Genomic DNA, 27,837 nt, shown 5'->3' with positions numbered 1-27,837 from the left:
ACCTTCCTGTTACTGCAACCCCATATAGTTCAGTTCTTCGTGATTGGGTACCCTGCGCCACCCAGGTGGAGTCTGACTTAATATCGTTTTAGACATTTTAAATGTTTTAATGAACTTATATTATGGGAATTTTGTAAGGTTTTATGTTGTTGTATTATTTTGATGGCACCTGTTCCCTTTGTACATTGCTCAGATGCATTTCAGTACTTTGTCCACACACAACAAAAGCCAAATTAAATAAACAAGGCTAGTGTGTACTTTTGTTCTCACCAATGAGTGGCCAGGAGGATGAAACTTGGGAAAGGCATTTTCCAGGCCAAAGGGGTTGGATCCCTGCATGTGGCATATGAGTGAGGCATAAAACTGCGCAAAGCCGCATTTGCATCAAGATTTGTGCATAATCCCTAGCAAATTTGACATATAAAGCACTGCCTTCCTTTTCTTTCAGCGAACAAAGGGGTCACTAAATCGAAGACCCCCAAGCAGAAAATTCAGGAAATCACAGTCGGACATGGAAGACTTGGATTTGGGGGCCGTCTCAGGCGTACTCAAACAGAACGGTAGCAAGTCAGAGGAGTGCGATGAGGTGTTTGAAGCAAGAAAGGCAAAGACGCCCGAGCCATCACATCACGCAGGGAGCAGTGAGGTCGGACACACATCAGATGACAAGCTGACGGACAGCAACCCGGAAGTGAAAGAGAATGCTGCCGGAAATGGGGCTGATGAGCTCCAGGCATGCAAGGATGTCCCAGAGGAGCAGGTGGGAACACAAGGCCTGGACCAGGAAGCAGAGAGGGACACTAAAAATGCAGCGCTGGCTGCCAAAGATGAGGACAAACAGGAGACAGCCGAGAGCCACACGGAGTGCCAAGTGCCATCCTGTGAGCCTGAAAGCACCACGACGGCCACCGAGCTTGAGAAGGAGCAGAGCAATCCCAGTGAGGTGGGTGGTGAAAACTACTGATATAAGTGGAAAGAAATGTTTTGTTTTATTCACTTTGTTTGTGGGATGGGACTGAGGAGGCAGAATTCAGAGATTGTTTACATGAGAAGCAGAAGTTACCCAGAGTAGACCGATTTAGGCATGAGTCCATATTAGGGCAAAGCATTTCTTTAAAAAAAATGTTTTGTTTATTTATTTTTTTGCATTTATTTACAGCACACATAACCCGTTGATAGTTAGGCGCATTGTGGACGGGTAGGTTATTTATAACGTACTTTTTTTCTTTTTTTTAATTGTCGGGAGAAGCATTAGAGTGAGGATTAGATTCTGCTTCAGCCTACCTTTCACAGGCAGCAGTGTGAGGCCCAGTAAGAGCAGCCCTCCATACCCTCTTGCACAAACTCTGGGCTGAGGCCCTCACTAAATGATACCCAGCAAGCCCTTTATCATAGGCTCTGTTGTGAGGCACTGCCCCACAAAGCCATCTCTGCATTCCTAGGTGATAGCATCCAACTATACATAACTCCTCCTAAAAGATCCACAGAGGAGATCATTACCTCAAAGTCCCCTTTCCATATGGAAGGCTAACGGCCAGCGTTTTCAGGGTGGCAGGGTTCGGGTAGTGCCCTGACAATCTCCAAACAGTGCTCCCGAGCTGTGCTAGGAGACTACCCTCCTCTATTCCCTGCTCTCCCTCTGGCCTTTCTGCAGCCACCCCTCCTCCCTCCTTCTCTGCCTTTCCCCTTTTTTCTGCTGACGAGGTTTCGAGACAAGTCCGATCTATGAAAGTCTCATCAAAACAGGTCCACCCCTGTTCCTCCCAAACTATCAAGGACCACATCGACTCCCTGGCGCCTGCCCTGGCTGACTTCTGCAATCACTCCTTTGCCTCTGGAGTCTTCCCATCCCCCCTCAAGCACTCCCTTGTGCACCCCATTCTTAAGAAACCCTCTGCAGACCCCTCCTGCCCAGCTAATTATCGCTCAATCTCTATCACCCCCTTCCTGGGCAAGCTCCTGGAGAAACTGGCCATCTCCCAGCTTAATCTCCATGCTGAATCTGTTGGTAGTCTTCATGACCATCAGTCTGGCGTCAGAGCTGCCAGAAGCACGGAAACTGCTCTCCTGAACATCCGTGAGGACCTGCTCTCAAACCTTGACTCTAACACCCCTTGTGTTCTCATTTTGCTCGACCTCTCTTCTGCCTTTGACACTGTTAACCACACCATCCTGCTCAACTGTCTCCGTGATAACCTGGTATCACTGGTCAAGCTCTGGCGTGGCTGTCCTCCTTCCTCTCCAATCGACCGTCCCAGGTCCAACTGGGTTCCTTCCTCTCTGACATCTTTTTCTCTACCTGTGGTGTCCCCCAGGGATCTAACCTCTCCCCCTGGTTGTTCAACCAGTATCTGGCACTTCCTGCTCACCGCATCGCCGCTCTCTGTCCCAACTTTCAGTGCAAAGCGGACGATACCCAGCTCATTTTCAGGCTACCCTCGGCCTCCTCTTCCACTTCCCTCATCTCTGACTGTCTTTCTGCTATCCAGGAATGGTGTGCCGCCAACAACCTCTGCCTTAATGCCAGTAAGACTGAGATTCTACATATCGGCAAACCCACTCCCTCCTTCCCTGCAGCTCTCTGGCCGGCCTTCCTTGGCCCTCTTCCTGCTCCTACCTGCACGGCGAAAAACCTCTGGGTCATCTTCGACTCCACACTTTCCTTCTCTCCACACATCTCTGATGTCTCTAAGAAGTCACACTACCAGCTACACCTCCTCAGAGGTATCCTTCCTTTCCTCTCCTTCCCTCAGAAGCTCACTATCTCCAGAGCTCTGGTTCTCTCTAGGCTGGACTACTGTAACAGCCTCTATCTAAATCTTCCTGCCTCTACTCTCCGCCCTTTGCAACTCATCCAGAACAGGACTGCAAGACTTTTCCTTGGCCTCAAGCCCAGGGACCGTATCTCTCCAGGACTGAAATCACTACACTGGCTCACAGTGGCTGCAAGGATTAAGTTCAAAACCCTCTGCATTGTCCACAAGGCCTTCTGGGGCGTTGGGCCAAAATACCTACAACTCTCTCTTCCTAAATATCTTCCTTCTCGAGCCCTTCGCTCATCCACCTCCAACCACCTCAGGGTCAGCCGCTTCTCCAAGCAACGAGCTGGGGGCAGATCTCTCGCCGCAGCAGGGGCCTCCCTCTGGAACAGCCTTCCTGCCTCCCTGAAACTTGAGGAGAACCATCTCCGGTTCCGGAAGCACCTCAAAACCTCCTCTTTGCCTCCGCTTTCTCTCCCTCTCTCCCCTGCTAAAATCACTGAACCTGCACTGAATCTGCTACTGGGCCACTCACCGATCTTGGTCCTTGGCCCAACCACTCTTCCCTGCACTGCCTCCCTGGCAACCCCTGCACTGCGGGACTGTCTCTGTATCCCTACAGCCCCTCCTCCCGGCACTTACCTTGCACTTGCCACTAGCTGGCCCTTATTATTTATCTTGTATTCTACTAACCATGTACTGCACTTCCCCTCTCCCCTTCCCCTGCACTTTTCCCAGTCCCCCTACCCTTGCACTTGTGCGATCTGAATGACACCTGGCCTAGTAGGATAGTTGTCTGTCTCCCCTTGTCCCCCCCGCCTCGTCGCGCCTTGAAACACTTGTGTATAGGCGCGTTACAAATACCATATCATATCATATCATACAGGAACTAGCGATCCATTTACAAGCTGTGAAAAGGTTGACTATGGAAATAAGAAGTCATCCTCTGCTCAAGCAGGACAGCTCAATTCTCACAACCACATGGGTTGTGGTTTGCAGAGATTTTACTTTAGGGTGACTGGTATGATAAATTAAGCGAGGGCCAAAGCTAGTTTGCATTATTTTCTCAGAAGGGCTGCATGCTTGAATCTCTATCACGGATATGTCTGTGAAATATAAATATCTGTGGGCATTCTTAATTTCCCAAAATGCTCTTTCATTTTATGTAAAGCAGATAGAAGCCTACATTGGTCCTATTAATCCCTCTCACATTTCTCATAGGGATTTATTTTCAGAATGATGGTGAATTGTAAATGAATTGAATTACTTATTTACTGAGTGAGCGAGTGTGTTATTTACAGAAAGAGAGCTATTTACCGACTGAGCCAGATAGATTTATTTACATTATGCAAACTGGCTGCTAACAAGACCACCTGAGACTATGCCAAGTGGACCAAAATTCATTGCTGCCTCCCCCTTCAAACCACACCCCACACTTAGGCAATACCTTCTGGATAGAGCCCTCCCCGTACCCATCTAGCTCTTGCGTGCCACTTAAAGGACTGCCTATGCCATTGAGGGTAAGTCACCACAGAGACAGGCAAGCAACAACATTTAAATTAAGAGAATGGACTAAAACTAGCACATCCTATAAGGAAGGGATGGGGCAGGCCCTCTGCCCCAGGGCATCCTCTTTTTTGTCTGTCTGTATGACATTATTTGTGATGATTTCTTTTCGGTTTAATTTGTCTAGGTGGTTCCTGTGCATTCGGATGCCACGTGATCCCTAGTGCCTGCCTTAGCAAGCCTCCTTGCTACAGAAGCCGCCACTGTTGATGCACGCTCAAGTGTGCCCGAGTCATACACGTCCTGTCCCTGCAGGCTTTTTTACATTTCTTGCTACAACATGCATGATTCCAAAAACCTAATCCGTGGGCACTCCCACAGCAAAGACCTGCCTCATAGTGCATTGCAATCCTACGTGGATGAAACAGAATTCTTGGGCCCCACAGTCAATACATTTAAGCAGTCACTGGCAGACATTTGGGATGACCCTTGAGCTGGAAAGAAGACAGGGAAGTACAGGGAAAACAGAAAGAGCACCAAGGCATCTTACTCTTCTTACACTCCTCTGCGAGGCACAGACGTATGTAGAGGCATGGTGATAAGCACCTTCTTAGAGAGCCCGACACATGTCATATACTCCTGCATTTCTCTTACCGGCTCCTTCACCTAGCAAGTCTGGCTCTCTCACTGCAGCTCCTGCTTCTCCAGGGCTTGTTTGTACAGCTTCTTCTTCTGGAGGTGTTCATGTGGTTCCTGCTTCTTCTGGGCTTTCACATATGGATCCTTCTTCTTCTGGGTTTGCACCTGTGGTTCCTGAATCTTCGGGGCTTGCTCCCGTGGTTCCTGCTTCTTCGGGGCTTGATCATATGGCTCCTGCTTCTTGTGGGTTTTCACCTGTGGCTCCTGCCTCTTCTGGTCTCGCTCCTGTGACTCCTGCTTCCTATGGGCTTGCTCATATGGCTCCTGCTTCTTATGGCATTGCTCCCTTGGTTCCCCCTTCTTCTGGGCTTGCTTATAAGGCTCTTGCTTCTCCTGGGCTTGCATCCGTGGCTCCTGCTTCCTCTGGGCTTTCTCCCGTGGCTCCTGCTTCCTCTGGGCTTGCTCCTGTGGCCCCCCTTCTTCTGGGCTTGCTTATAAGGCTCCTGCTTCTCCTGGGCTTGCATCCGTGGCTCCTGCTTCCTCTGGGCTTTCTCCCGTGGCTCCTGCTTCTTCTGGGCTTGCTCGTATGGTGCCTGCTTCTTCTGGGCTGGCTCATATGACTGTTGATTCTTCTTGTCTTCCCCGTGTGGCTCCTGCTTCTTCTGGGCTTGCTCATGTGGCTACTGCTTATTCTGGGCTTCCCCAAATGGCTCCTGCCTTCTCTGTGTTTGCTCCTTTGACTTCTGCTTCTTCTGGTCTTTCGCCTGTGGCTCCTGCTTCGTCTGGTCTTGCTCCTATAACTTCTGCTTCTTCTGGGCTTGGTACTTTGCTATGACTCCTGCTTCCTGTGAGCTTGCGTGTGTGGCTCCTGCTTCTTCTGGGCTTGCTCTTATGGCTCCTGCTTCTTCTGGGCTTGCTCCTGTGGCTACTGCTTCTTCTCGGCTTGCTCATATAGCTCCTGCTTTTTCTGTGTTCGCTCCTGTGGCTCCTGCTTCTTTCTGGGCTTGCTCATATGGCTCCTGCTTTTTCTGTGTTTGCTCCTGTGACTTCTGCTTCTTCTCATCTTTCGCCTGTGGCTCCTGCTTCGTCTGGGCTTGCTCCTATAACTTCTGCTTCTTCTGGGCTTGGTCCTATGCTATGACTCCTGCTTTTTACTGGGCATGCGTGTGTGGCTCCTGCCTCCTCTGGGCTTGCTCCTACGGCTCCTACTTCCTCTGGGCTTGCTCCTACAGCTTCTGCTCCTTTTGGGCTTGATTCTGTGACTCCTTCTTTTTCAGGGATTGCTCATATGGCTCCTGCTTCTTCTGGGCTTGCTCCTACAGCTTCTGCTCCTTTTGGACCTGATTCTGTGACTCCTTTTTCGGGGCTTGCTCATATGGCTCCTGCTTCTTCTGGGCTTGCTCCTGTGGCTCTTGCTTCTTCTGGACCTGCTCCAGCAGCTTTTGCCAGTCCTGCACCTGCAAACCCTGCTCTACATTTGCCTGCTTCCATGTGTCCTGTTGCCCTGGCTCCAGCTCTGTCATTGGCTCAATTGAAAGAGATTACTGAAGCTATAATCAAAGCAGTCCTGACTACGAGGGATGGGGTTGCAGATGAGGCTTCTGACAAATACAGGGATCCCTCCCATAAATGAGGTGGATGATCATCCATCCTGTGAGTATCCTGTTAGTATCCACGGAATTCGGCTGTCCAATTCACTAAAGGGAGGTTTGGAGAAAGTCGTCCCTACCTGCATTCTAATTTGGGTTTGACCATCTGGATCCGCACTCTACACTTGATTGAGTTGGAGTTTGTCAATTACACTCACCTGTGGTTATGGGTATATTATTAAAGCAGAGTTGTTGGTGCTTTTGGACCCTCATTTACCCTCTTCAAGTATGTTATATTTTTTGAAGGGTGATTCTGTCACGACCTAGCAACTAGGAGGAACCCTCAACTGACTGGCCGGTGTTCAGAGTACATCGCTACAGTATATCCAAAATGGTCCTCTTGTCTATATAGGTCTTTAAATTCCCTTTGAAAAGGTTAGTAATTCTATATTGGACTGCACACACTACAGATCCCACAATACACCTGCTGACGGCTCTGAAACCCTGCTAGATTCTCTAGGACATCCAGAAATGTACAATCCCCCAAAGTGTAAGAGGCCTTCTTCTCCTTCAATTTCCAGGGCTCAGAGCTGGGGGAGGGAGATTGGCACCAGGCGTGGAGCTCCTTTTGCTGCCAGTGAGTCAGTTTTGGCCCAGGGTGTTTCAGCATATTTTAGGAATTGGGACTTTATGCTTCTGTTCTGATATTACTGTAACACAAATATTTGACATTCTATTTTAGATATGTGTTTCCTCTTTATATCGTTGTCTCTTGACGAGTAGTAATTTATTGGTGCTTGGAGTGATTGAAAATTTGAAAGTATGTGACCTGAATGAATAGGATGTGTGGAACATTTAATATGACCTCCTTTTATTATGTATAGTATCCATGTTTTTTAAATTGCATTTCTATATACGCACACATGCGATTGCTCGCATTGTGGTTTTTAAAATGGAAAATAAAATCGGATAATTTGGTGACTCGTCGTTACTGCAGAAAGTTACAGAAATTGCACTTCAAGTTGCACAATACTCTAGGGACTTTTCTCTGTTGGATGACTTTCTTTTATTTAGCAATCTTTCCTTGTGTGGTAATTCCTCTCTTTTCTCTTGCATTGAGTATGTTTTTCAGGCATGGTTTTGTGGATCCATTGCCCCAGTTGCTTGCCTGCAGTCCCCTTGCTCTCTGCCTGTGGTCCTTGACTCCATTCCATAGTTTCCAGGATTCTAGTCTCTAGTTTCAGTCCTGGGGTTCCTTCATTCCAGTCCATCGATTCAGTCCAAAGTATCCTGGATTCCAGTCCATAGTTTCCAGTCTGCAGTTCCAATCCACAGTACCTTATTCTTAGTCTGCAGCCTTCTTCCTCATGCAGTTGCTCCCTGTTTTCTCTGCTTTGCCAGATCCCCCTATTTACCTTGCCCTGTATTTCCTCTTGCACTGTACTCTGTCATTGTTCCTTCCTGTTCTGTTTGTCAGGATTTTGGTGATGGTCTGTGTTTCTGTTTGTCCTCGCTTTGCCTTATGTATGTTATTTGTCCAAAATGTGGCTGCTGGGATCACCAGCTGGCAATCACTCTCCCTTCCCTTGGTTGCGTCTCTGTGTATGGTCCATTGTGCCATGCATGTTAACGGTGTGCCATTTCATGTTTTCAGGAGGCAATCACTGGCTAGTTCCTTCCTGATGGGCCAGAAACAGCAGTTCACTCCTGCTGCCCCTTCGTATAAGCATTCGGAGTGAACCACTAAACTAGAAACTTGCTCAGAAGTACACGGTTTCAACTGTCTTAATGGGGGACCCTGTGTAGAGCCCAAGTTGGAACCACACTTGTGTGTCTTTGATGTGTTAGCTATGTTTTCCTGTTCACTACCTTGGTTGCTAGTCTGTACTCTGTTCACAGCCTATCATTGGTTGCGAGTCTGTACTCTAGTCCTTTCTTTCTTATGTGCACTATACATTCTCCGGCTTTAGGGAACACATCTCCCTCATGCCTACGACAGATTATCTGTTGCCTACTTCTGATGCCCCCCTTTAGATGCAGTAGATAACAAGGTTGTTGCCGCTTCTAATTTTACAGTTACATTTTCTGCTTACCCCAGAGCTTGTTGGAAGACTTGGATGGACCTTGAGCTGCGGCCTAGGATGGATCCGACTGCATGGAGAATTTAAACAATGCTGCGTGGGCCTCCTTTACAATTTAGATGCCAGAAGGTGATATTGGCCTCCGTTTCTGAAGGTTACGGTGACTCAGAAATAATCCCTCCTGCTTCTACCCCTCCTAGGCTCCAAATCTATGAAAGAAGCAGCAGAGGACAGGAAGCTGACCATTCTGATTAAACCTAGATATTCTCTGCCAGTATGGCTGTTAGAATTCCAGGAAGGGTGGGGAAACACTTCCTGGCTGCTTACCGACGTCCTTGGAGACTCCACGCTTTTGTGATGGCCCCTAGCTCTTTTCCGTAGCAGCGATCCATCGCCACAAGGAAGGACGGGTCCCTTCATGGAATCTGGCATGTAGAGTAGTACGCAGACATGCTATTGGGTCCTTTTCTTTAGAACGCGAGTACGCGTACTACGCCAGATGCATGGAAACAGCTGACATAAAGTATTTAAGGACAATGCTTTAGTAGAACCATGTTCTTGCCACTGTCTAACTCCATTGCCAGGATCCTCCGACTCACGTCACGGTGTCAAGGAAGGTATTTAGAACTAGATATTTAGTTGCTCATTCTGATATCCTGTCTGGGAGCCTCCTGCTCCTTTCCCACTTTCCTGTTATAGAGGTTGCTCTTCATGTGCTTCTCAGAAGGGGGTTGCCTCGAGCAGGTGAGAATAAGACTTCACCCTAGCCCCCCTTCTGCTAAATCTCAGTCTCTCCTCTCCTAATTAGTGTCTCCTTTGTCTGCTCCCTACAGCCCTGGCATTCCTGTCTCAAGCTATTCCAAGTGGTGTGTCCCACAGCACACCCGCCTTGGGGCAATACCACACTGTGGTGCTACCCCAACCTGTGGGTTCTTGCCCTAGAGGCTTGGGGGGTAGTTTCTTTGCAAGGTTCCTGAGAGTTCTACAAGTCCAGTCAAGCTGGCTCAGCTGGCAATGGCATGTTCAGCCCTGACGACAGACACCGTCTCATCCTGCGCTGTTTCCTTCCTCAAGACTGCCATTCAGGGCTAAGGGCAAGGGAAGGGGCAGATCTTCTTCAAACACTAGGGTCTTCTTTAGTTCAGGAACATTGGACTCATCAGGAGTCCAAAGGATCATCAATTTGTGGGGAACTGGAGGCAATTATCTGGGCTCTTTGCCACTTCAAAGCCCAGTTGTCCAACTCGTCAGTCCAGTCACACAGACAATTTAGGCCCCCCTTCTGACGAGGAGGCTAATTGTATGCAAAAGCTTGTTCTAGAGCAAAAGACACACAATGTGAAGGTAGGCTTGCTAAGCAATTTGCATACCTTTCAGACGAAATGCGCAAATAAGGCACTAGAGCATTGTGAATGTCTCTTGCACTTGGGAAGGGAGGTGCACTATGCCTTCCTTGCCTTTGGAAGCAAGAGCTATGCATCCTTACCTTCCAATTACAGGGCGGGTCAGCATGGCATTGGCCTCGCGGCCGCATCATGATACTGAATTGCACTCTGTACGCAGTCCAATGTACGGCCACTAATACAGCAGCTCTGTGGTGGACTACAGAGGTTTGGGAGTGCAATGCGACCCTGCCATTGTCTTTCATTCTTGTTTAAATTGATTTGCCACTTTAATGACAGGTGTTATTTTTTCATCCAACAACAAGCAGTTCATGTAAATCGTTAAAACCTTTTAGCTGTTAAAGTAACTGCTCTGTTTTGCTGTTTTAATGTTATCTTACGTTAAAGGATATTTAAACTGTGCACTATCACCACCTGAGTGGCCCCCTGGCACTCTGGTGGATCTGAAAAGCAAGAGGCTAGGGTAAGTTACTAGGAATGAGATGGAAGAGCACAGGAAAGCTGGTATGTGCTGTTGGCAGCTTCAGTTCGGTTTGCACCGTTCGCTGAGCGTAGGTTTGCTTTTTTGGTCGGTAGGTGTCATGTGCTGTTGTGCGAGGCTATATGTGGTATGTTTTGTTGTTGCAGTGTAGTGGAGTGTGTGCAGTTTGTTATGCTGTATAGGTATGGTTCTGTTTTGTATATAGCTTGAGAGGGGTGGGTTTTTTAGTGGGTTGGTTAGTGGTGGCACTCCATCATGCCACCTCCGCTTTGGTCACCTGTGGCATATGTCCCTGCCAGTGTTGTGCATTGTGGTGTACTGGGGGGTCTCCCTCCTATATTCTGTGACGAGTTGTGGGTCGGTAACAGGCAGTGTTTCGTGGTGATGCTTTCTCCACCCTCCACCCCCCCACCCTGCTGTGTACAGACTAATGGATGTCTACACCTCTGTGTCCCCTGACATATCCTGGAGTGCAGCCACCATCACCTCCTTGGGCCCCTTGAGGTGGGGACAGGAGGGGCCTCTTCCCTGTGCCCTAGAGCTCCCTGGGCCCTGTGATTTATCTGTTCGGTCGCTACTCTTTCCCCTTTAACTATAGTGCCCTCTGTCTGTGGTTCAACCTAAGATGCTCCCATCTCTCTCCCTAGCCTCATCTGCACCCCGGTCTCCCTCCCACTCTGAAGTCTCTCCACTTCCCTACATTTTGTTGTGGTTTGGTCTGGTCCTCCGTCTTGCCATTTGTGTGTTCATTGTGAGGTTTGTGGGTGTTTCTTCTTCGTTTTCGTCAGGTTCTGAGTTGAAGAGCCAGGTTTTTAGGAGTTTTGAGAATTTTTTCGAAGGGTAATCTGTTGATCTATAGCCATCGCTGCACCCACATGGTTTGGGTGACAGATAGTTTTTCACCATCTGAAGTCTCCATATGCAAACATGAACCCACAGTCTGATTAGGCCACAAATTAACAAATACAGATGGCTATTAAAATGGGGACTGGAGAGAGATGGAATGATTGGGGGAGGCACTTGAAAGGCTGCTCTAGAAGAAGCCCCCACTGCAGACAAAACGTTCATTTTCTACAAGGGCATGATTACCCGCCCAAGCAACCAATGCATCTTACCTCTGCAGACCATCTCCAGAAGTAGAAACTGCCATCCCCTTGGATTGTACTTGCGCTGGATCCCCACACCCGCTTCCCTTTTATACCTCTACTTACCTTTCGGCGGCAGACTTCTTTGTGTGCTGCCAACTCCCCTCTATCCCTACAACGTCAGTCCTCTTCCACTAACTAACGTGGGTCGGAACTGGCGCTGCAGGGTCCTTTTATTTAAATTATTGGATTTTCTTATTTTATTGTCCCTCGCTATCCATGTAATGGAAGCGGGGGACTCCCCCACAACCCCTGAACCCATTATACTGAACAAAAGTAGAAAGGCACATCCCGCAACCCCCACTGCTCTTGTAACGGGATTCAGTATTTTGGTTGCAGCCGATTGTGCAGTAAACACGCATTCAGGATTTTTGTTCTCGATATTTTCACCCATACCACTTGCGCTTTATTTTATTTTTGCTTTATTTGTTTATTTGTAACGTGCGAGACAGCCCATGGGCATTGAGGCGCAACATAAACACGCTTGGGACACAACACTAAAAGACCAGACAGGAGAACAGAGAAAACCTGGAAAGCTATTCAAACATAGGCAGTCAGTTGAAAAGATGTGTTTTTAAGGCTTTCTCGAACAATAGCAAATTTTGGTTAAGTCTAAGAGCCGGAGGCAGGTCATTCCAGAGGCCTGCCTCTTTGTTTGGGAGGATCTACCAAGACTCCTGGAGCATTTCCATGTTGGACCCTGGATCAACCCTACGCCTGATGAGCGAAGGGATCTGGCAGGCCGATAAGGGAGGGCAAAGGATTTAGGATAATCAGGAATTGAGCCAAAGAGGCAGCGATGGACAAATTTTGCCGCTTTGAAAGCAATCCTTTCCTTTATAGGTAACCAGTGCAATCTCCTCCTGTGGTCAGAGATGTGAGCTCTTTTATGGACATTAGTCACAATTCGATTGGCAAGAAAGTATTGGAGCCAGTTTGCAGCCTTGTTGGTCAGAGGCCTGTGTCTTTTAGGCAGCAGAGGAGGTGGTTGTGATCAATAAAATTGAAGGCTGCAGAGAGAGATCTAGTAAGACCAACCTCCTGGCCTTCTCTCTGTCCATGATTCCCAACATTTGAGTCCGCAAGTCAATCAGAGCTGTCTACGTACTGAATGCGGGGCGGAAGCCCGATTGTGGATTATGTCGGGTTCGGTTGGTCTCCACAAAGGCTTGAAGCTGGGAGGTGGTAAATTTGTCGAGGATTTTTCAGAGGAATTGGCCATTCGTGATGGGTTTTAAATTGCTCGGTTCCCTCGGATTGATGTTTGTTTTTTTCAGAATGGGCATAACTGTGACTTTTTTATGGCTTCTGGTATTGTCCCTAAAGGAAGCATTGCCTAGGTAAGACAGAAGGTGGGCCGCATGGATGACAACATGTTGATCATGTCTTGAGTGGAGACTTGCGAAAACGAGAATTGTAAGTTCCGCGCCCGCAGTTGGGGGTATACTTGATTCATTGGAGAACAATTTTAGCTTCAAAAGCAACTTGTATAATTGAAGCGTCCTGATTGGTTGGTGTGAAGAGATACTGAAAGGCCCTTGGTTTTTTCCAAGGACTTCAGTATTTTGAAAAGGTCCCCAGCTTGATTGGAGGAGGATTCAATTTGAGCATTAAGATCGTTTTTTTTTGTTTTCTGAATTAACAGTTTATACGTTTTGTCAATTACCTTCCAAGCCAGTGTTGTTATTCGATTGGTGTTTGCGCTAGCGTGATGCAAGAGCTCTTTTCTGTTTCTTCACAAGTTTTAACTCTGGGGTAAACCAGGTTTGATGGTTGTGATTTTCCCGAACCTGTATGAATTTGATGGGGCTAATAGGTCTAGCATTTTGGTGAAAATCTTCGAATATCTGGAGATCATACTCTCGGCTGAGTCATCCGGTCTTACCTTTGACATAATATGGCCTAAGCAGGACTGTAGGTCTTGATATGTGATTTCTTTGAAATTTGGATCAGTGACACATTTTGTAGGGTTAGTGGACTTGGGTGAGGGCTGAGAATGTGTGATGGTAAAGGTAATAGCAAAATGATCGCACCATATGCAGGGGGTGGGAGAGATAACTGAGACTGGGAGGGCCCTTGTCACAATCCAGTCTAGGATATTACCTTGTGCTGGGGTAGGGTCTTTGTTTAGCACTTCAAGAGCAGTGAGGTGAGGGCAGGATCTAAGTCTATTGCTTCTTTATCTAGCGGGTTACCCATCCATCTGTTCAAGTCTCCTAAAAAGAGAGTGGCAGACTTGGGGCTGGACAGGTTGTTCAAGAAGTTGGTGATTTCATTATTGAACTCCGGCATGGAGCGGGGCGGTCTATAGATGAGAACGAAATTGATGCAATCGTTATAGGTAGGGGTCATTTTCACGTGCAAAATGTTGCAGCCAGTACAGGAAATAGGAGTTGGAAAAAGACCTAAGTCGGCTTTTGCGATGATGGCCACTCCACCACTGTAACCAGAACTGCAGTTTGCCCCATAGAGGGAGAAACCCGCAGGGACAGCTAGGTCAATAGAGGGTCCAGTGGAATCACGGATCCAAGTTTACGTAATACAAAGGATATCTATGTTGTTGTCGACTATCATGCCATGAAAAAGAACAAATCCAGTGGCAGAAAGACAAAGGTACCCAAGCACTTGTGTGCAAATTATATTTTCAAAGATGGCAAGCGGGTGATTGTAGGGCATGGGTATTCTGCCCAATACTCCGCAAACAGATAAACAAGTTAGCAAGTTATACAATCACACTGCGCCAATCACTGTGTGGTTTACTGCATGAATGCAGAAATAGTTTTAATCTTTCAGATGTCAGCCTGACACGTGTTTCGAGCAAATAAAGCTCTTCTTCTGAGGCTCAAAGTATTCTTGTCGAGCACCAAACCTTAATATAATTACGCTGTTGCGTCTCACCAGATTAAGTACCAGCCTTTCGGCGTGTGAACGGCGTTACAAGGCTGCTACTTAATCTGGTGAGACGCAACAGCATAATTATATTAAGGTTTAGTGATCGACAAGAAAGCTTGGGCAGTGGACGCCCTAACCATCAGGTGGCCCAAGGGGCTCCTAGACACTTCCTTCCCATTCCCTTTCTTCCCAGTGATCAAGACAAGATCAGGAGGGGGAGGGTCTTGATCATTCTGATTGTCCCAAGGGGGTCCAGAAAGGCCTGGCCTCCATTTCTCCTGTCAACGAGGGTGACTCCCGAATAGTCCATCTCTTGTTCCTCCCTCCTCTGAGTTACCCCTTACTCTTGGGGTTGCTCTCCACTGATTGAGTGGCATGGCGTGGTAACTGAAAGCAGGGGCTTGATGAATAACGCCTTTCAAACACATGCTTCCCTGGCCTGGCACGGGTCCAGACACTCCTCGACCCTCAAGTCTTATGGTATGCACTGGGCATCTTTTCTGACGTGGTGGGACAGTCATAACCCACATCAATTGCCTTGGCACTAAGTGCCTAAATCGGCACTTGCCTCCCTGTCATTACGGGGGACTTCCACGATGTGGTCTTGCTCTTACAGACCTCGTGTTTAGCTGTATAAATACCATACATCTGGGAAATCAAATATATCGGAGGAATTCACTGTTGACTATTTCTGTGAAAATCCAACTCTCATTTCACAGCAGCTACAGCTCCTGATGAAGTTGCTACAATGCAACTATTATCCAAGCACCTAGAGACAATGCAGTCTGAGGTGTGTGCTATAAAATCATCAGTACGTTGTATCCGAAAGCAAAACAATTAATGATTGTCAATTTAAATCAGCTTGGCTTAATTTATAAGAAACACGCATGAGGAGTTTGCAGAAAACCAATAGAATCATAGCTTTGACTTTGGCTCCCTCTAGAGGATTTAGATGGCAGCGGTGGACTTCATCTTCTGAATTTGCCATGTTACCTCCTACCCTTTATTGTTGAGGATGTAGCCCCGTCTTGTTTGGTCTTTCATATCGTTTATTTAAACATTTATCAGTATACAGCAGTCCGGTCCTATATACAATCTGCGAACCTGAAAACTTGAAGCTAAACAAGAGGAGGAGAAAACGGGACTACTTCATAAACATAGCGGATCGCAGGCTCGGATAATTGTTAATATTTGATGGTGGGTAAAAACTAGAGCCGAAATAAAAAATTAAACTTAGAGAAGGGTTTCTGATGTTGCCAAATTGTTTCAGTTGTCTTTGGCAGTATTGAGGTATCCAAACATTTTGGCCAGTGAAAAATATTTGGTTGGTGATAATTTGGGGGGAAAGCCCGAGTTTCTGGGGGTGTTCACAGAGAAGCAGTGAGTGGACGGGATCGTGGCCGGGGCTGATAGAAATAAAATCCATGTGTATATCTATCTCCCGTTGTGTGATTAACCCGAAAACGGGAGGTGTGAAATGGATTAATTTCGCCAACACAACAGAGGGCAATAGTAATTGCTTATTCTATACACTCCACATCCCAGGTGTGCTCCTGATTATCTCCCTGGGTTCCATGAGGGGCTGAAATCAGTACATGTAGCTAAACAGTCATTTATTGGCTTAGGGAAAGTATGTACTGTGTCCTCACACGCCCAACTGTGCCTTCCACAGCGAGCAGTTAAAGGGCCTCTGCTGTGCTGGGCCTTACACCCTGGGGACACAATTCTGTTGACCTGCGTGCTGTTCTGTCTGCTAAAGAAAGCATTCCTAAGTGCATTCACAAACACGTGTCGTTTGGTACACTGTGAAACAAGTCAGAAACAAATAAAACCTATCCAAAAATGATTTGTCCAAACGGAACAAACATTGAATATATTATAAAATGTAACAGAGTACGTTATTAGCAAGGCTTCTGTTTAGACACATTGTTATACATAAAAAGACCCAAATAAATCAAAAACAATTGGGAAAATGACAATACATAGAGGAAACAATACAAAAACAATAGTTTTGCCCATTACCACAAGGTAGTTAGATCACAGTGAATCGTGTACATGCATGATATGAAGTGAATCAAGGCAAGTAGGGGTTCTCATCCACTAAGTTTGCTCATTTTCATTTAAAAAAGAAAGTTAATTTGTGTAAAAGGTGGACTGAAGCTTCGGAGTGAAGAGGTCTAGTCTTCATCTGGATAGAATCATTATGTCATCACGTCCTAGATTTAGCAGAATGAGGTCTGTGAATTTAGGATGCACGCCACTGAATTTGGATTTTTTTCCCGCACCGCTGTACTTGTAATGAGGCCTAGAGTTCCTAGATGACACTGATGTACAGACTGCGAGAACTGTGGCGATCGGGCTGGACTGTGAGAACTGTGGCGATCGGCCTAGACTGCGAGAATTGTGGTGATCGGCCTAGACTGCGAGAATTGTGGTGATCGGCCTGGACTGTGAGAACTGTGGCGATCAGCCTAGACTGCGAGAACTGTGGCGATCGGCCTGGACTGTGAGAACTGTGGCGATCAGCCTAGACTGTGAGAAGTGTAGTGATCGGCCTAGACTGCGAGAATTGGGGCGATCGGCCTGGACTGTGAGAACTGTGGCGATCAGCCTAGACTGCGAGAACTGTGACGATCGGCCTGGACTGTGAGAACTGTGGCGATCAGCCTAGACTGTGAGAACTGTGGCGATCAGCCTAGACTGTGAGAACTGTGGCGATCAGCCTAGACTGTGAGAACTGTGGCGATCGGCCTGGACTGTGAGAACTGTGGCGATCGGCCTGGACTGTGAGAACTGTGGCGATCGGCCTGGACTGTGAGAACTGTGGCGATCGGCCTGGACTGTGAGAACTGTGGCGATCGGCCTGGACTGTGAGAACTGTGGCGATCGGCCTGGACTGTGAGAACTGTGGCGATCGGCCTGGACTGTGAGAACTGTGGCGATCGGCCTGGACTGCGAGAACTGTGATGATTGGGCTGACAGTTCTGGACCACCGGACAAGTCTTATTCAAAAATCCTCTGGACTCTAGCTTTGACGCAACATCCTCATTTTTACGAGTCGCTGCATAGCCTCCTTCCAGAATCTACTAGAAATAGCTTGGCTGCTACTGCGTTGCGATATTCCGGGGGTATATTCCGATTAATCTGCTCCCTGGGGATACAGATTGGGGATACTCTGCTAGCATGAGCTTATCCCCAGGAATTATAAAGGTCCCTTTCACTATGCTCATGCCACGCATCCTGAATATCCTCACATTTTCCCTGTCATGTGCTATTCTGCTGGCTGTCTCCATGACCATTAGTCTGGCTTCAGATCTGGCAGAAGCACGGAAACTGCTCTCCTGAACATCCATGAAGATATGCTTTCCAACCTTGACTCTAGCATTCCCTCTGTTCTCATCCTATTTGATCTCTCCTCTGCCTTCGACACGGTCAACCATACCATCCTGCTCAACCGTCTCTGGGATAACTTGGGCATCACCGATCAGGCTCTGGCCTGGCTGACCTCTTTCCTCTCTGATCGACCCTCCCAGGTCCAACTTGGGTCCTTCCTATCATCTGGCTTCCTTTCCACCTGTGGTGTTCCCCAGGGGTCTAACCTCTCGCCCTGGCTTTTCAACCAATACCTGGCAACTCTCGCCCGCTGTAATGCCATTTTTTGCTCAAACTTCCAGTGCTACGCAGACGACACTCAAATCATTTTCAGGCTGCCCTCGGCCACCTCCTCCACCTTTCTCATCACTGACTGCCTAACTGCCATCCAAGAATGGTGTGCCGCCAACGATCTTTGTCTTAATGCCAGCAAGACAGAGATCCTCCTCATTGGCACACCATCACCTTCCTTTCCCCTCACTCTCTGGCCGGCCTCCCTTGGCCCTCCTCCTATCCCCACCTGCAAGGCCAAGAACCTTGGTGTCACCTTTGATTCCACACTCTCCTTCTCTGCCCACATCGCTGATGTATCAAAAAAGTCAAACCTCCTACTGCACCTCCTCAGAGGTATTCTTCCTTTCCTCTCATTCCCCCAGAAGCTCACTGTCTCCCAAGCTCTGGCTCTCTCTAAGCTGGACTGTTGCAACAGCCTCTTTCTTAATCTACCTGCCTCTACTCTCCGCCCTTTACAACTTATCCAGAACAGGACTGCGAGACTTGTCCTTGGCCTCAAGCCCTGGGATCGTATCTCTCCAGCTCTGAAATCTCTCCATTGGCTCCCTGTGGATGCAAGGATTACATTCAAAACCTTCTGCATTGTCCACAAGGCTTTCTGGGGCCTGGGTCCAACATACCTTCAGCTATCCCTCCGCAAATACCTCCCATCTCGAGCACTCCGCTCCTCTACCTCTAACTCCCTCAGGGTCAGTCGTTTCTCAAAGAAATGCGCTGGGGGTAGATCTCTGTCTTCGGCAGGGGACTCCCTCTGGAACAGCCTCCCTGCCACTCTAAAACTTGAGGAGAACCATCTCCGGTTCTGGAAGCACCTCAAAACCTTCCTCTTTGCTTCTGCCTTCTCCTCCCCTCTCCCCTGTTGATTCTACTCTCCCTTGGCACCATGCACCTGGCCACCCTCTGTCCTTTGGGTCGAGGTACCTGCTCCTCTTGCCACCCTCACGCACTGCCTCCGGGCCACCCCCTGCACTGGGGTCTGTATCTGTACCCATACAGCCCCCCCCCTTTTCTTCCTGCACTTTCAGACCTACACGCTCTGCTGCCATAAACCCAGCATTTGCCACTTGCTGGCTGCACTCCTATTGTTTGTTGCCTTTTTATTTATTATTTTTGTTTTTTTTCCTTCTCACTCCGCACTCTCCTTTTGCTCCCCGTTCCATGCACTTCTCCCCCTTCTCCCTCTACCCTCCACTTGCACGTTCTCAATGTCACTGGGCCTAGTAAGATCGTTGTTTTTGTTCTCCCCTGTTCCCTTTCCCTGCCTGGTCGCGCTCTGAAACACTTGTGTATGAGCGCGATAGGAATAAAATATCAATCAATCAATGTCCGGGGACTTGAGTGCAGTGGAGAAGCAGTGGCTTATCCCACGTGATCCAGCGCTGATGTGCTTTCAACCTGACTGAAGGTGCATTTATTTATTTAGAGTCTTGTAATGACCTACATGCATAACAGAGTCCACTTTAGAGCACTAAACAAAAGGCGCGGGTAGAGACAAACCCAATATCACGGGATTCTTGCACAGCAGAGAGTTAAGTTGCCTTTCGGGATACCCTGACAGAAAACCTTGAGGATACATTAAGAGAACGTTTTCATTATGTCCAGCTTAGGCATTGGGTCTCAAACGCAAGGGTGAAAGAAGGGGCAACTAGAAATCCAACAGGGGTGGAGCTAACAATACAAGAAGGCCAACCAGACAAAAGAATAACCACACTATATCGCCTAATCTTGGGGACGCATTTAGCATGGAACCGCCAAGTGTTCTAGATGCACCTCAATTAAGGAAGCAGCATATAAACTCTGCCTCCGCTGGTATATCACGCCCGTTCATATCCACTCCATCAACCCAGAATACCCTGCAGCCTGCTGGAGAAACTGTGGCCTTCTAGGGGATTTTATTCACATGTGGTGGTCCTGCCCACTAGCAGAAACCTACTGGAAGGAGATTTTAAGTCATATTCAAGAAATTACTGGTGTGCAGCTTCCATTCGATCCACTAGTGGTGCTCTTGGGGGTGGCGGTTGAGGGATGTTATGCAAACTCAGGGCCTACAGCCACACTTATCACCCATATGTTGAGCGCGGCCAGGATTACGGTTGCACAAGCATGGAAAACTAAGGAAGGACCAATAGTAGCCATGTGGTGGGTGAGGTTGTGGGGAGTGATGGCTATGGAAAAGGTGACAGCAATAGCCCTTGGCTCCTACTCGAAGTAGTTGAACACTTGGCTACCACTACACAAATTCATGGACGACAAAGAGCAGATGTACTTCAAGCCTAGATTGCTCCGTGCAATACCTATTATTTGACAAATATGAACATTAAGCCGGGAAAGCGGTCCAACCAGCTGAACTCTTAATGCAAGAGCAGAACACTTTTTCACCCATAAATTGGGATATGTTCTGGGGCGGGTGGGGGGGGGTAGTTTAATGCTTACTATGTACGGTTATTATATATGAGCAATGGACTTGAATTGCACTGAAACCCCCAGTGGGGGTAGAATGAGCTGATATGAAAATAATGTATGCTTGTTAGCACTTGGTTATTAAGGCACACATGTCTATGATTCTCTAAAAACTTAAATAAAGTTGGTAAAAAAAATGTCAAAAAAAAGAACACATGATCAGCTTAGTTTCTTCCAATTGCCTGGGCCCCTGATGGACATCCACTTGGTTCCAATTATTTTCCTCCAATATATCCCGAACTTCAGTCTGTGGAAGATGAGCAGAGGTTTCTTATTGGGGTGTAATGTTTTATCCTTCTGATTAGATATTTGGGCCCAATTCGCCAGGAAGCGCTGTGGGTGATGCACCATTTTAAAGTCCATTCAGGGCTTGACATTGAGCCAATAAAGAGTTTTTAAGGGTCTTGAACGTGTGTTCATGTTCAACCAGGTCAATGGCTAGGCGGGCTCCTCTTTTTAATTTTGGGCCACAGCTGTTGGTATAGCCTATGCGTGCTTGTATTTGCAGTAGGGTTTCAATGTTTTTCTTCAGAGGCCCCATTAGACTCAATTGCAGTTATCTAATTTTAATAGGATCAAGGCACACACGTTTTCTGCCTGTAATTTGTTTAGGGCCATGATTTGAGGGGCACATGTAAGATCCTTAGCCATGAATATCCCAGGGTTTCTTGCCCTGTTGGCAGAGGCGGAAGGAGGCCCCAATGAGGACGGCCCGGTGAAGAGGGGCAGCTGGATGTAGAATAGGACCTCTGTTTTGGGTCTGAGGCAGAGGCTACTGCCAATGATCCATTCCTGAATCTGCTGAAAGCAGTGAGCCACCTGTGAGTGCTGGATACCGTCTCCCCCCAGGCCAATCGCTAGCTGTGAATAGTCAGGATGCAAGTCTGAGAGGGGGTGTTATACAGCCTTCGATCATTGAGGGCAGTTGTCTCATTTAGGCATTGACTAGACATAGAGGTATGGGGAGTCCTTGGGCACCACGCAGGTCTGGTTCAGAGAAGCTGAGAAGGGCTTGCCAACCTTCTCCTGAACAGAACCATCCTTCAAAGACAGCTCCTTGAATACCTCACTGCGTGCGCAGGTGTAATAGCAGGTTGGAGTGATCTGCTCTAATATACGCCTCAGAGAGAACAATGAGTACCAGGGTGACGGTTTGAGGGGCTTCCAAGAGTCAAAGATGTCTTCCCTCGTATCCAATGGCATGCATTCTGGACGCCTGATTCATTTGGAGCCAGAGTGTCTGTCAAGTAGGATGCTGTGGCCTTCAACGTTTATCCGTCGTTGCTTGAAGTGATGAATTCAATCAGCTTGGATTCGAATGGTAGAACCTGTAGTTTGATAGAACTGTAAATAATAGCGCTGGCTTTCTTTGGTATTGGCGTTTTGGTTGCAGCTTTAAGTGCAATGGGAAGCAACCCTGATAATAAGGAGGGATAGTATAATATTTTGTCAGATTTGTAGCGCACAGCATGATTTGGATATGTGGTGTTTCCAGTTCCCATACAACTTTGCAGAGTTTCTCAGAGAACACTGGTGTGAGTTCTGAGACAACAAAACGCTTTGCTCCTGGGATTGTGCATGTATTGCAGATGTATTGTTTTGCCGATGTTCAACACCTTTTCTAAGAAGTAGGCTACGGGACTGACTAAAATTTTTGTGATGGGTTGAGGGTGGTGGACCCTTGAGTCACCTAGATAAGTTTCGGGAACATTTGAAAAATGTTGGTTGCTTTTTTCTATGCCTCTTGAAACTGTGTTGTAGTTCTTTTTGTATCGATGTGCACACTTTGTTATCCCCTGGCATGGATGTTACAAGTCATTTTGTGTTGATGGAGACCTGATTTATTCCATATGCATTCCAGTTTTCTGCCTTTTCTTTTTAACACAGAACGTTGGATATTGAATCATGTTGTGCTTGGTTCCTTCTCAAATGTAGGTTTCTTTAGGGTGATGGAAGCAATAACCTCAAGTGTTGGTGACGCTAGCGTGAAGCGAGCTAACCATGTCCCCTGGGTCTGAAATCAATGGCTTGGTGGGCATTGAATCAATAAAACGAAGACCTGAAACTTCCTTGACCTTTATCTCTTGTGGGAACAGAATCGGTGTGTGATTGGCAGCATCTCATTGAGTGGGCAGCAAAGATAATAGGGGTAGGACTCCACCACAGAAAATAGACCAATTTAATGTAAAGACCACATCAAGGCTGTGGTCAGGACTATGGGGAGATCCTGAACTAATTGGCCAAACTCCAACCCCATCATATAGTCCAGTAGGTCAGAGGCAGGCTTTTTGGAAGGGTCATTAGCCCATAAGGTCAGGTCTCTTAAAACAAGGATTTTATTTGAGGAGTTCACTAAGGTGGCCGTGAAGCCTGCCCAGCCTGAAAAGAAGGTATTACATTTGCCATGGCAACTGTATCTTAGCCACTATGAAGCATTTGATGGAACATATTTGAAGGATGTATACACTTTATTGTTGATCTTTTGTTGCTTTGGGTCTCTTCGGGGTAAATCCATCAACCAGTCCGCCTGGTTCTGTTGATCATTTTAGGAAGTGCATTTTGAAACAAGTTGAAGCCAAGGCTCCCAGTGCAGTGAAACGGTTCATTTTAAAACAGGCTTCTGTGCTAGCTAGGATTGTGACTGTGCCCAGATTTAACGAGAGCTTGCCCCATTGTGTATGCTAGCTAGGACATCTACATAGTGCTCCTCATTGCCTGGATGAGATAACCTCCACTGTGCTGAATGATGTTTGGCCTGGATAGAAATGCTGCCTGGATGGGATTACCTGCACTGTGCTGAAATATGTTGGTCTAGATAGAAAGGCTGCCTGGATGGGATTACCTGCACTGTGCTGAAATATGTTGGTCTAGATAGAAAGGCTGCCTGGATGGGATTACCTGCACTGTGCTGAAATATGTTGGTCTAGATAGAAAGGCTGCCTGGATGGGATTGCCTCCACTGTACCGAATGATGTTGGTCTAGATAGAAAGGCTGCATGGATGGGATTACCTGCACTGTGCTGAATGATGTTTGGTCTAGATAGAAATGCTGCATGGCTGGGATTACCTGCACTGTGCTGAAATATGTTGGTCTAGATAGAAAGGCTGCCTGGATGGGATTGCCTCCACTGTGCCGAATGATGTTGGTCTAGATAGAAAGGCTGCATGGATGGGATTACCTGCACTGTGCTGAATGATGTTTGGTCTAGATAGAAAGGCTGCCTGGATGGGATTACCTCCACTGTGCTGAGTGATGTTGGTCTAGATAGAAAGGCTGCCTGGATGGGATTACCTGCACTGTGCTGAATGATGTTGGCCTAGATAGAAAGGCTGCCTGGATGGGATTGCCTCCACAGTGCCGAATGATGTTGGCCTAGATAGAAAGGCTGCCTGGATGGGATTACCTCCACTGTGCCGAGTGATGTTGGTCTAGATAGAAAGGCTGCCTGGATGGGATTACCTCCACTGTGCTGAGTGATGTTGGTCTAGATAGAAAGGCTGCCTGGATGAGATAACCTCCACTGTGCTGAATGATGTTTGGTCTAGATAGAAAGGCTGCATGGCTGGGATTACCTGCACTGTGCTGAATGATGTTTGGTCTAGATAGAAAGGCTGCCTGGATGGGATTACCTCCACTGTGCTGAGTGATGTTGGTCTAGATAGAAAGGCTGCCTGGATGGGATTACCTGCACTGTGCTGAATGATGTTGGCCTAGATAGAAAGGCTGCCTGGATGGGATTGCCTCCACAGTGCCGAATGATGTTGGCCTAGATAGAAAGGCTGCCTGGATGGGATTACCTCCACTGTGCCGAGTGATGTTGGTCTAGATAGAAAGGCTGCCTGGATGGGATTACTTCCACTGTGCTGAGTGATGTTGGTCTAGATAGAAAGGCTGCCTGGATGAAATAACCTCCACTGTGCTGAATGATGTTTGGTCTAGATAGAAAGGCTGCATGGCTGGGATTACCTGCACTGTGCTGAATGATGTTTGGTCTAGATAGAAAGGCTGCCTGGATGGGATTACCTCCACTGTGCTGAGTGATGTTGGCCTAGATAGAAAAGATGCCTGGATGAGCCAAAAGTATATAGATGGATCAGTCCACCACATGCCTAATAAAAACTAGTCAGTTATTTTGGATATCCCCAAATTATTAAGTATACGATTACGAAATATGTACATACAGTATTACAGTTAATTACAATGAAGAATATTTCCATTTTTATTAGACCTTCGAAATCCTGACTGGAAGATACTGTTTAGTAGGTCAAAGAGGACAGCTCCAGTGAGAGGATAGCGTCGGAGTAGAGAGATAACGTTCACTCACTACCAAGCGCATCTCACACACACACACGGGTCACCTGCTGTGCAGTGGCAGCGCTCACTTCTTCTAAATCATTGACTCCACAGGTAGGGCAGGGCATAATAGCAAATGTCATGCCTGCCTGCCCGTGTCGGGCCTGGGCAGCCGCTGGCAAGGTAGGCCTGGGGAAATCGCATTTGCAACACAGTGCGACTTCAGCACCCAAACACTGCTGCCTGGGAATGATACCCTCTGTTTTGAAATGCTAAACGGATGCGATCACGCCAGGGAAGGGCCGCCAGCAGCAAGGTCGCGCTGTGGGCCGAGCACCCAGTATTTACTTTTTGTTTTGCATTTGAACTTAGTTCATGGCTGACGCTCCAAGTGGAGTACCAGTGGGAGTACAATGTTTTCTGCAAGGATTTGGTAAATATGCCTTGGAAAATAAACTCTTGGTCAATCCCAAAACATCCAAAATGTGAGTCTTTTATTAGACCGCTCAGGATAGCCCCCAAAATCAACTGGCACCTTTTGGGTTTGGCGGTGCCCTGTGTGAAAGAACTCACTTATTTGGGCTTAAAATTACGTTCGACCACATCACTGAAACAACTGGAACTAGATATAGAATTTAAGCTTGTGCCATTGGTGGCCCAAATGAAAGAACTCCTTAATTCCTACTGCAAGATTACAATGTTACCAGTAATAAGATACTATAAATTGAAGACAATTCCAGAAGAACTATATGGCCCAGAAACATCTCAGTACTCACAGGCAGTAAATTGGAGTAGGATCGAGGGAAAGATTTGGAAATTTGTTTTAAACCTCACAATGAGCGTGCCAATTGTGACCCTTAGATATGAACTGGGACTGTATTCTATGAAAGGGTACTTGGAATGAAAAATAATCTCCATGTATAGACAATTGGTGAGCCCACAGAGTGATTACTTGTATGAGGAAATAAGTCAGGAGATGAGGAAAGGTAAAAGTCCTGTTCTGGTCCAGATAAAAATGATGCCACTATGAGATTACATCATTCTATGACAAGACTGGAGGCGAGCATTATGCTCCATCTTCATTTATTTCTACTCTTCAGCAGTTCAACACACACATATAAAACCATGAAAAGTGTAAAACAAACTTTTCTCTTTTTTTTAAAAAAAAATTTTAAACTACAATATCCATGAGTCCCTGTAGTCCATGCCCTTTCCACCAGTTACAACCCACATCCTGTGCTTGGACTCCTCGTCTTCTTTTACTGCTCTTCAAGCAGATAAGTACCATTTCTTCTCTCTCCGTTTGTTAGTGATTGAGTAGAGTGGGAGATTAGTTTTAAGTTTGAGCAAAGCACAGTATGTGTATGGAAGAGATGAGTTGTTTATCTAGCGTGTAAAAAAAAAAAAAAGAATTTGGTTATATAATAGTAGTTTAATAATATTATTTGCATTTATGGTAATCCGACACGTTAGTATACATGTTTGGCACGCGCTCGTACGGTGCGAGGAATAGGTAGAGAACCCCAGTGTTTTCGGGCAGACAAGAGCTAGTTCGTGAGGCTGACGGCCCTGTGTCGTAAGTCCGGCACGCCGTGGGACCAGTCAGCCTCGTGAACCATACAGCGCAGACCGCGCCTGCATCCGCGAGCCGGCCCCCACCCTCGGGTAGGTGGAGCCGGTGCACGCGAGACTCGCAGTGCGGCCCGAGTGCTCTCCAGGCAGCAGCCCCCACCCTCGGGTGGGCGGAGCTACCACAGGCCGCGGGCAAAGTGTAACGCTCCTAGCGTTAGTCCCCAACCGGGGTTGGGAGGAGATTTGATGCGTGTTACGCGTATTAAGACGCTGCATCAATGCGACGGTTTTCCTTGCGGAAACACAACAGTATTAGAACGCTCGTGCGAGCAGCTTAGTGTATTCCTCTTAAGTCAAGGATTTTATCATTACGGCGATCCTGACGATCGCGTGCGGCGTGTTCCAAAGATAAGGAGCAGCAGAGCCCGAGAGCCTGCTGGTCTCATATACTGCTAGACAGCAGAGGATTGGCGCTACACAGGAGAGGGCTTTACACGAGCCACAGAGTTGGATACATAAGGTGCAGCCACTGAAAGAAGTAAAAAAAAAAAAAAAAAAATGAGAAAAAGAGAAAGAGTGCAAAGAAGTAAAAAGAACTTTTACTGACTCTGAATCATCAAGAAGGATCAGTGGGCGTGCTAAGACACCTGACCCAGGTATTTTAGGCACACAGCACATCCATAATGTCAGAATTCGAGTGGAGCGAGGAGGAGCAGTCACAGGACCTCGCTGCCAGCTTTAAGCAAGTGCTGGGAAGCTCCCTTATTGATGCAGTGGCAGAGGGTGTCAGACCCTTACAGGAGAGGCTAGAGACACTGGAAGCTATGCTTTCACAGCTTAGTAGCAGCACCAAAGACTGGAAGCGCATGCCCACGGATCCCTCGAAGGAGGGACACAAGGGGAGTAAAATAGCCCTCAAGAGGAAAGCCTCTGACGACCCCCAGGGCTCTTTGGAAGGGGCAGCTGATAAGGCCCCAGAGGGGCCTGACGCGTTTGCGAAGCTGAAGGAGGCGTATCTGCAACGGCAAGCGGTGCCACACCTCATGACCCCCTCTCCAGGGGATGAAAATATAGGAGAAGACCCTGGCTCAGAAGATGAGCAGATGGACGATCAGGTCTCGCAAGGAGATGAGGAGATCGAGGAGGAAGACTGGGCGAAACCCAGTGGAGGCAAGAGAGCACGTAAGGAGAAACACCTCCTAGAGCCGCAGGAGGATATGTTTGACCCGGATAGCATCCGGAATCCGAGGTCCACCGAATGGCAACCATCCCCCCGAGTAGCACAACATATGGCAGCAAGACTGCGCAAGCCTTTAGACAAGGAAGTGAGACAGCGACTGCGAGCAGAAT

At 47.4% G+C, this 27,837-nt stretch overlaps 1 protein-coding gene across 2 annotated transcripts in view; it reads left to right on the top strand.

Moving 5' to 3' along the window:
* Window positions 1-27,837, top strand: part of RCSD1 (RCSD domain containing 1) — a 357,500-nt gene that overhangs the window by 314,112 nt on the left and 15,551 nt on the right. For both annotated transcript variants that reach the window (XR_011283422.1, XM_069635934.1), the window contains exon 6: window positions 449-943. Coding sequence is in view for 1 of the 2 variants with exons in the window: in XM_069635934.1 (XP_069492035.1) it covers window positions 449-943 (495 nt within the window). In the remaining variant the exon portion in view is untranslated. The remainder of the gene's footprint in view (window positions 1-448; window positions 944-27,837) is intronic.

The sequence above is a fragment of the Ambystoma mexicanum genome, chromosome 7p (assembly GCF_040938575.1).
Source record: "Ambystoma mexicanum isolate Mex_15411 chromosome 7p, UKY_AmexF1_1, whole genome shotgun sequence".
NCBI lineage: Eukaryota > Metazoa > Chordata > Amphibia > Caudata > Ambystomatidae > Ambystoma > Ambystoma mexicanum.
The sequence above is the reverse complement of the archived record's forward strand: the minus strand, read 5'-3'. Positions and strand labels throughout refer to the sequence as shown.